The sequence below is a fragment of the Formica exsecta genome, unplaced genomic scaffold, assembly GCF_003651465.1.
Source record: "Formica exsecta isolate Colony F162 unplaced genomic scaffold, ASM365146v1 scaffold32, whole genome shotgun sequence".
Taxonomy (NCBI): Eukaryota; Metazoa; Arthropoda; class Insecta; order Hymenoptera; family Formicidae; genus Formica; species Formica exsecta.
The window spans coordinates 178543-187717 of record NW_021850453.1 but is presented as its reverse complement, the minus strand read 5'-3'; the positions used below and the strand labels follow the sequence as shown (position 1 = coordinate 187717).

General features: G+C 41.5%; 5 protein-coding genes across 6 annotated transcripts in view; 3 read left to right on the top strand and 2 right to left on the bottom strand.

Annotated features, from left to right (window-relative positions):
• The first annotated feature begins 726 nt into the window (after positions 1–726).
• LOC115238097 (actin-related protein 10-like) lies at positions 727–3162 on the top strand. The gene is made up of 5 exons (XM_029811652.1): positions 727–1415; positions 1547–1699; positions 1785–2069; positions 2138–2417; positions 2538–3162. The coding sequence occupies exons 1-5, from the start codon at positions 1336–1338 to the stop codon at positions 2868–2870; spliced, it is 1131 nt and encodes a 376-aa protein (XP_029667512.1). The 5' UTR covers positions 727–1335; the 3' UTR covers positions 2871–3162.
• Positions 2959–4517, bottom strand: LOC115238098 (eukaryotic translation initiation factor 3 subunit F-like). Its single transcript, XM_029811653.1, has 5 exons — positions 4329–4517; positions 4054–4223; positions 3767–3949; positions 3406–3627; positions 2959–3333 (listed from the first exon to the last, which is right to left on the bottom strand). The coding sequence occupies exons 1-5, from the start codon at positions 4435–4437 to the stop codon at positions 3160–3162; spliced, it is 858 nt and encodes a 285-aa protein (XP_029667513.1). The 5' UTR covers positions 4438–4517; the 3' UTR covers positions 2959–3159.
• A 285-nt stretch (positions 4518–4802) lies between these two features.
• Positions 4803–6427, top strand: LOC115238126 (eukaryotic translation initiation factor 3 subunit F-like). The gene is made up of 5 exons (XM_029811696.1): positions 4803–5042; positions 5148–5317; positions 5422–5604; positions 5744–5965; positions 6038–6427. The coding sequence occupies exons 1-5, from the start codon at positions 4934–4936 to the stop codon at positions 6209–6211; spliced, it is 858 nt and encodes a 285-aa protein (XP_029667556.1). The 5' UTR covers positions 4803–4933; the 3' UTR covers positions 6212–6427.
• Positions 6210–8266, bottom strand: LOC115238125 (actin-related protein 10-like). Its single transcript, XM_029811695.1, has 5 exons — positions 7958–8266; positions 7674–7826; positions 7304–7588; positions 6956–7235; positions 6210–6833 (listed from the first exon to the last, which is right to left on the bottom strand). Exons 1-5 carry the CDS (start codon positions 8035–8037, stop codon positions 6501–6503), a joined length of 1131 nt encoding a protein of 376 aa, XP_029667555.1. The 5' UTR covers positions 8038–8266; the 3' UTR covers positions 6210–6500.
• Positions 8267–8829: 563 nt separating this feature from the next.
• LOC115238123 (OTU domain-containing protein 5-A) overlaps positions 8830–9175 on the top strand; it is a 4120-nt gene continuing 3774 nt past the window's right edge. The window contains exon 1 of one of the 2 annotated variants that reach the window (XM_029811690.1): positions 8830–9117. In XM_029811690.1, coding sequence (XP_029667550.1) covers positions 8971–9117 — 147 coding nt within the window. In that variant the 5' untranslated portion in view covers positions 8830–8970. The remainder of the gene's footprint in view (positions 9118–9175) is intronic. The other variant, XM_029811692.1, reaches the window with a different exon arrangement.

The window sequence follows — 9175 nt, the reverse complement described above, 5'->3', positions numbered from 1 at the left end:
GGGGGGGGGAGAGAGAGCGCGAGAGAGAGCACGTCTCCGGAAATCACGATGCGCCTCACCTGATAAGGACTGTTCGGTAGGGCGATGTTGCCGGAATTGTGCTCGTTCTGCACTACGCCGTGATGAACGTCGACCTCGGGACCAGCGCCTGCCTCGCGCGACCTGTCTTTCGGCGCGTTCGTCTTCTTCTTCGATAGAATTGTCATGATCTCGCGCGATCAATTTCCCTCTCTCTCCTTCGCGACTCGCGACTCGCGAGTCTCAGCTCCCAGCTCGCGGATCCCCTCTGTGCGATCGCACCGAACTCGCCTTGCGATTGCGGATTGCGAACTGCGAACTGCAAACAATGCGAACACGTCGCGAAGCGATCCGCCCCTTCGCGATTTGATTTAATATGATTTTTCACGAGCGATCTGGCGAATCGAGAATCGAGTTTCGCGATCGCGGGCTCTCTCTCTCTCCGAGTCGGCTCCGTCGACTCGTCGTTGGCCGTTGGCTGTTGGCTGTTGGTCGTTGGTCGTCGATCGTCGATCGTCGATCGTCGATCGTCGATCGTCGATCGTCGATCGTCGATCGTCGATCGTCGATCGTCGATCGTCGATCGTCGATCGTCGATCGTCGATCGTCGATCGTCGATCGTCGATCGTCGATCGTCGATCGTCGATCGTCGATCGTCGATCGTCGATCGTCGATCGTCGATCGTCGATCGTCGATCGTCGATCGTCGATCGTCGATCGTCGATCGTCGATCGTTGATCGTTGATCGTTGATCGTTGCGTCACGCGTCACGCGTCACGTTACTTTACACGCAAGAAACTCGAGCGGTCAGGATGACGTCGTTCCGTCCTCCGTCGTTCCGCGGCCGCGGCCACCGTGCAACATGTCCGCGAGCGAAAGCGATACGGTGTCGTTTAATCGCTGCTGCTCCGAATGTTTTGTCAAGCGGCCATATTTACATTCGTTGCTCCTCGCTCGTCGCTCATCGCTTTGGCTTCGGAGAATGCAAAGTCCATAGATCGAATGGAGGATTTCATTTCATAGTAACGCGACTCTTCGTTTCATCACGATCTTGGCTATTATGTAATATTGATCAAACTGGATTTTCGGACATTGGTCAAACTTGAAACGCTTTAAGAACACACGTACCATATGTTCCTTCGGATTTTTTGATGCGTTTCGTTTGACGCTACGAAAGTTTCGAAGCGTTCGATTGACAAGGAAATCTCTTTGGTCTTTGGTCTATTCTAGCTGTCAAACGACAAACAACTCTGACATATATATTGTCTGATTACAACGAAAAAGAGGAAAAGAGTGTGTAACGAACGAGTTGAAGAAAATGCTTCGCGGATACGAGGGTGTGAGATATGTTTCGGATAAGCAGATGATAGTTTTTGATATCGGCAGTGCGTACACGAAGTGAGTATCGCGAGAAGAAGAAACGGTATTTACCGAAATTTCATTAGCTTCTCTCTCTCTCTCTCATATTTTGATAGAATATGTTTATATATTAAATACATTCACATATATTCACATATATGACAACATAGATTTGGCTATGCCGGAGAAGCGTCTCCACGTGGTATTATCCGAACGGAAGTGAGATGTCCGGAATCCAAAAAAATACGGCGAATCATTGATCATACGGATGTCGAGGACTTGTATCAACTTCTTGTAGAATTTCTTCATCTATTGTTTTTTAAGTAAAACGATACGTTTCTACTACGATACGTTTTTATTTTATGTAATCTCTGGAGATTTTCACTCGAGACAATTCTTATGACGCAGATATGTTGTGGTGAGTCCGAAAGATGCAAGGATATTGCTCTTGGAGTCGCCATTGGCGGTGACATCATTTAGAGATACCGTCGCAAAAGTGATGTTCAAACATTTTGAAGTTGGTTCTATATTGTTTCTACCGAGCCATTTAGCAACAATTAGTACTCTTGGTATCGATACAGCTTTGGTATTGGACGTCGGATATCGAGAAGCGACCCTAATCCCTATCTTTGAGGGAATACCAGTTCTCAAAGCTTGGCAGGCATTGCCTCTGGCTGGACAAGTTGTACACGAGTGAGTTACACTTTTCCCTTCTTATAATATTTACACAACATTGCTAATTTCCGTCTTATAATTTTCAGAAACTTGAGGAGATATGTTAACGATATATCAAGCGATATAGATTTATCGGAAAAGGTGCTAGAAGATATCAAGGTAAGAACATGTTTTACAACTACACTGGAAAGATCTACAAAGCTAGGAACAAAGGACGCTCCTACTCCACCTCCCAATGTTATGTATCCTGGTGTTAAAAGAATTTTGATACCCGGAGAAATTAGAGAAAAGGCATTTGAAATACTATGGGAAAGAGATAATGATAATCTCTCGTTGCCAACTATGATACTCGATGCTATCGTTAAGGTAAGGACAAGATCTGTTATAAAGCAATTTTAATATTTCACCATTATGTAATAATCTAAATCTCTTATATAACTTAGAACATATATATATATTTGTTACATTGGCTAATTTTGATACTAGTGTCCTTTGGATACGAGGCGAGTATTAGTCGAAAATATAATACTCATCGGTGGAACAACAATGACAAAGGGCTTTGCGAGCCGTTTGAAATCGGAATTATTGGCTTTAGTCCAAAGCGATTTGTATAAAAGTAAATTAAAAATACAATCGTTTAAATTTCACACAGCACCTAGTAAACCAAATTATACAGCATGGTTAGGTGGTGCTATCTTTGGCACAACAGATTTACCATTACGATGCTTAACGAAAGAAATATATTTAAAAACGAATCGAGTTCCCGATTGGTCCAGTCTTATAGATAATCAAAAAGACGAAACATCTTACGAAATATGAACGAATACGCCGCTAGATTTATCAATTTATGAAAAAGTAAATAATTTATACTCTTGTGTGTAATTATTTATACGTGCATATATTGTAATTGTATCATTCTGTAATGCTATTTTTTTATATTTCATTGATCGAATCATCATTTCGCACTGTTTATCAAACACTATTATAAATCCCAACACGTGATCGATGATATATTAACAGGAATCTGAATATATAGGAAATGGATCATTCGTATTAGCTTTCTGTTGCATTACACGTTTATACGATATAAAAAATTAAACACTTTTAATCACAGAGTTGTAAGTAGTGTAAGCTTTTCATTAAGTTGCAATTGCGTTTTTATCAATTGCGATAATGCGACAACCATCAGAAGATCCTTAACATTACTATTAAACATTTCGTCAAATTGATCGCTAGTCATTTTCGGTACGGAATGTACCATATCCAAAAGGGCTCTGCCGACCTGAAACAAAAGAATCATTGCGTATGAATCATTGACTAAATAATAAGCATTAAAAAGAAAATTTATACTTACTTGATTATCCGGTAATTGTTTCCCTGCTAGAACATCGTCAACATATGCAAGTACTTGTTCTAGCATTAAAGAAAGTTTGGAGCAAGCCTCCGAGACTTGTGCAAGATCCATCATGGGTTCTATCCCTCCGGTAGATTTTGCCCCGGATGTTTGTATATGCGTGTGCAATTGAGTCTTGGAGCATAACTGCAGTCCTACAACCTCCGGCTCGTAGCATCTAATCTGTATAGAAGGATTTAACAATGTTAAAGACAGTCTTATATATAAAACGAAATTTTAATACAATTAAAATTTCTTTTTAGTTTTTGCGTTCCACGATACAAGTCGCCAGCAAATATATCTAGTTACAATTCCTCCGAACCTGAACTTTAACCGGTGTGAACATGGAACCTTGCTTGCCATTAGGCACTCCTAATGGAACGCATACGTAAGCTTTGATCGCCATTCTCGTTGTATTTGCCAATGTAGTATCAACAGTCAAATGCACCGGATTGTTACATTCTCGCACATAATATTCATGGATAACGGATGAATGTGTGGTGACCTGAAAAACATTTTTCATATTTTTCTGTTCGGTTATATAATACCCGAAAAAATATATAAGTATAAAGTACTCGGTAAAAGAAAAAGAAGGGGTTAAAACTCAACCTCATTGCCAGTGGCCCACCAACCGACAATATTCTCTTGCGCATTAACTCGGTGATTTAAATCGTACAAGTCCATTCCATAGGTAAGGTCGGCTTCTACCTGGCTCTCGGATTCTTTGTGCGGTACGCAAAAGCAGTTGGTTACTTCGACTATCCCTTTTTCCACGGTACCTGAAATAACGAAAAACACGTGTTTATACGCGGCTGTCAAAACGTTACATTCCGCCAACGCGAAAGATCCCTCGCACTCTTGTTCAACGTGCGTATAAACATTACCCAATAAAGTCCCAATAACGCGCAACGATTCCGCTTTTCGTCGTTCGTAAGCATCCACAATCTGAAATAAAACCACGGGATGCACTTTGACAGTGAGATTGAGCGCCATGTTTACGACACTTTGCACTTTGCACAGCTCTATACGAGTATACCATAAAGAACGCCGAGATCAACTCAGTGATGCGCTGCCGTGGGATTTTTTCCCATGTGGGAATCTCCGTGCGCATGCGTAAGTGACGTCACAGCTATACGTCACGCGTTACCACAGATGTATCTAGCTGCAACGTTAAGCCCGTTCTACATTGATCGCATATCGCCAGTCGCAAGCAAATCGACCAATCACAGTCGATTATTCCGTCGAATATTCGACTGTGATTGGTCGATTTGCTTGCGACTGGCGATATGCGATCAATGTAGAACGGGCTTAACGTTGCAGCTAGATACATCTGTGGTAACGCGTGACGTATAGCTGTGACGTCACTTACGCATGCGCACGGAGATTCCCACATGGGAAAAAATCCCACGGCAGCGCATCACTGAGTTGATCTCGGCGTTCTTTATGGTATACTCGTATAGAGCTGTGCAAAGTGCAAAGTGTCGTAAACATGGCGCTCAATCTCACTGTCAAAGTGCATCCCGTGGTTTTATTTCAGATTGTGGATGCTTACGAACGACGAAAAGCGGAATCGTTGCGCGTTATTGGGACTTTATTGGGTAATGTTTATACGCACGTTGAACAAGAGTGCGAGGGATCTTTCGCGTTGGCGGAATGTAACGTTTTGACAGCCGCGTATAAACACGTGTTTTTCGTTATTTCAGGTACCGTGGAAAAAGGGATAGTCGAAGTAACCAACTGCTTTTGCGTACCGCACAAAGAATCCGAGAGCCAGGTAGAAGCCGACCTTACCTATGGAATGGACTTGTACGATTTAAATCACCGAGTTAATGCGCAAGAGAATATTGTCGGTTGGTGGGCCACTGGCAATGAGGTTGAGTTTTAACCCCTTCTTTTTCTTTTACCGAGTACTTTATACTTATATATTTTTTCGGGTATTATATAACCGAACAGAAAAATATGAAAAATGTTTTTCAGGTCACCACACATTCATCCGTTATCCATGAATATTATGTGCGAGAATGTAACAATCCGGTGCATTTGACTGTTGATACTACATTGGCAAATACAACGAGAATGGCGATCAAAGCTTACGTATGCGTTCCATTAGGAGTGCCTAATGGCAAGCAAGGTTCCATGTTCACACCGGTTAAAGTTCAGGTTCGGAGGAATTGTAACTAGATATATTTGCTGGCGACTTGTATCGTGGAACGCAAAAACTAAAAAGAAATTTTAATTGTATTAAAATTTCGTTTTATATATAAGACTGTCTTTAACATTGTTAAATCCTTCTATACAGATTAGATGCTACGAGCCGGAGGTTGTAGGACTGCAGTTATGCTCCAAGACTCAATTGCACACGCATATACAAACATCCGGGGCAAAATCTACCGGAGGGATAGAACCCATGATGGATCTTGCACAAGTCTCGGAGGCTTGCTCCAAACTTTCTTTAATGCTAGAACAAGTACTTGCATATGTTGACGATGTTCTAGCAGGGAAACAATTACCGGATAATCAAGTAAGTATAAATTTTCTTTTTAATGCTTATTATTTAGTCAATGATTCATACGCAATGATTCTTTTGTTTCAGGTCGGCAGAGCCCTTTTGGATATGGTACATTCCGTACCGAAAATGACTAGCGATCAATTTGACGAAATGTTTAATAGTAATGTTAAGGATCTTCTGATGGTTGTCGCATTATCGCAATTGATAAAAACGCAATTGCAACTTAATGAAAAGCTTACACTACTTACAACTCTGTGATTAAAAGTGTTTAATTTTTTATATCGTATAAACGTGTAATGCAACAGAAAGCTAATACGAATGATCCATTTCCTATATATTCAGATTCCTGTTAATATATCATCGATCACGTGTTGGGATTTATAATAGTGTTTGATAAACAGTGCGAAATGATGATTCGATCAATGAAATATAAAAAAATAGCATTACAGAATGATACAATTACAATATATGCACGTATAAATAATTACACACAAGAGTATAAATTATTTACTTTTTCATAAATTGATAAATCTAGCGGCGTATTCGTTCATATTTCGTAAGATGTTTCGTCTTTTTGATTATCTATAAGACTGGACCAATCGGGAACTCGATTCGTTTTTAAATATATTTCTTTCGTTAAGCATCGTAATGGTAAATCTGTTGTGCCAAAGATAGCACCACCTAACCATGCTGTATAATTTGGTTTACTAGGTGCTGTGTGAAATTTAAACGATTGTATTTTTAATTTACTTTTATACAAATCGCTTTGGACTAAAGCCAATAATTCCGATTTCAAACGGCTCGCAAAGCCCTTTGTCATTGTTGTTCCACCGATGAGTATTATATTTTCGACTAATACTCGCCTCGTATCCAAAGGACACTAGTATCAAAATTAGCCAATGTAACAAATATATATATATATGTTCTAAGTTATATAAGAGATTTAGATTATTACATAATGGTGAAATATTAAAATTGCTTTATAACAGATCTTGTCCTTACCTTAACGATAGCATCGAGTATCATAGTTGGCAACGAGAGATTATCATTATCTCTTTCCCATAGTATTTCAAATGCCTTTTCTCTAATTTCTCCGGGTATCAAAATTCTTTTAACACCAGGATACATAACATTGGGAGGTGGAGTAGGAGCGTCCTTTGTTCCTAGCTTTGTAGATCTTTCCAGTGTAGTTGTAAAACATGTTCTTACCTTGATATCTTCTAGCACCTTTTCCGATAAATCTATATCGCTTGATATATCGTTAACATATCTCCTCAAGTTTCTGAAAATTATAAGACGGAAATTAGCAATGTTGTGTAAATATTATAAGAAGGGAAAAGTGTAACTCACTCGTGTACAACTTGTCCAGCCAGAGGCAATGCCTGCCAAGCTTTGAGAACTGGTATTCCCTCAAAGATAGGGATTAGGGTCGCTTCTCGATATCCGACGTCCAATACCAAAGCTGTATCGATACCAAGAGTACTAATTGTTGCTAAATGGCTCGGTAGAAACAATATAGAACCAACTTCAAAATGTTTGAACATCACTTTTGCGACGGTATCTCTAAATGATGTCACCGCCAATGGCGACTCCAAGAGCAATATCCTTGCATCTTTCGGACTCACCACAACATATCTGCGTCATAAGAATTGTCTCGAGTGAAAATCTCCAGAGATTACATAAAATAAAAACGTATCGTAGTAGAAACGTATCGTTTTACTTAAAAAACAATAGATGAAGAAATTCTACAAGAAGTTGATACAAGTCCTCGACATCCGTATGATCAATGATTCGCCGTATTTTTTTGGATTCCGGACATCTCACTTCCGTTCGGATAATACCACGTGGAGACGCTTCTCCGGCATAGCCAAATCTATGTTGTCATATATGTGAATATATGTGAATGTATTTAATATATAAACATATTCTATCAAAATATGAGAGAGAGAGAGAGAAGCTAATGAAATTTCGGTAAATACCGTTTCTTCTTCTCGCGATACTCACTTCGTGTACGCACTGCCGATATCAAAAACTATCATCTGCTTATCCGAAACATATCTCACACCCTCGTATCCGCGAAGCATTTTCTTCAACTCGTTCGTTACACACTCTTTTCCTCTTTTTCGTTGTAATCAGACAATATATATGTCAGAGTTGTTTGTCGTTTGACAGCTAGAATAGACCAAAGACCAAAGAGATTTCCTTGTCAATCGAACGCTTCGAAACTTTCGTAGCGTCAAACGAAACGCATCAAAAAATCCGAAGGAACATATGGTACGTGTGTTCTTAAAGCGTTTCAAGTTTGACCAATGTCCGAAAATCCAGTTTGATCAATATTACATAATAGCCAAGATCGTGATGAAACGAAGAGTCGCGTTACTATGAAATGAAATCCTCCATTCGATCTATGGACTTTGCATTCTCCGAAGCCAAAGCGATGAGCGACGAGCGAGGAGCAACGAATGTAAATATGGCCGCTTGACAAAACATTCGGAGCAGCAGCGATTAAACGACACCGTATCGCTTTCGCTCGCGGACATGTTGCACGGTGGCCGCGGCCGCGGAACGACGGAGGACGGAACGACGTCATCCTGACCGCTCGAGTTTCTTGCGTGTAAAGTAACGTGACGCGTGACGCGTGACGCAACGATCAACGATCAACGATCAACGATCGACGATCGACGATCGACGATCGACGATCGACGACCAACGACCAACAGCCAACAGCCAACGGCCAACGACGAGTCGACGGAGCCGACTCGGAGAGAGAGAGAGCCCGCGATCGCGAAACTCGATTCTCGATTCGCCAGATCGCTCGTGAAAAATCATATTAAATCAAATCGCGAAGGGGCGGATCGCTTCGCGACGTGTTCGCATTGTTCGCAGTTCGCAGTTCGCAATCCGCAATCGCAAGGCGAGTTCGGTGCGATCGCACAGAGGGGATCCGCGAGCTGGGAGCTGAGACTCGCGAGTCGCGAGTCGCGAAGGAGAGAGAGGGAAATTGATCGCGCGAGATCATGACAATTCTATCGAAGAAGAAGACGAACGCGCCGAAAGACAGGTCGCGCGAGGCAGGCGCTGGTCCCGAGGTCGACGTTCATCACGGCGTAGTGCAGAACGAGCACAATTCCGGCAACATCGCCCTACCGAACAGTCCTTATCAGGTGAGGCGCATCGTGATTTCCGGAGACGTGCTCTCTCTCGCGCTCTCTCTCCCCCCCC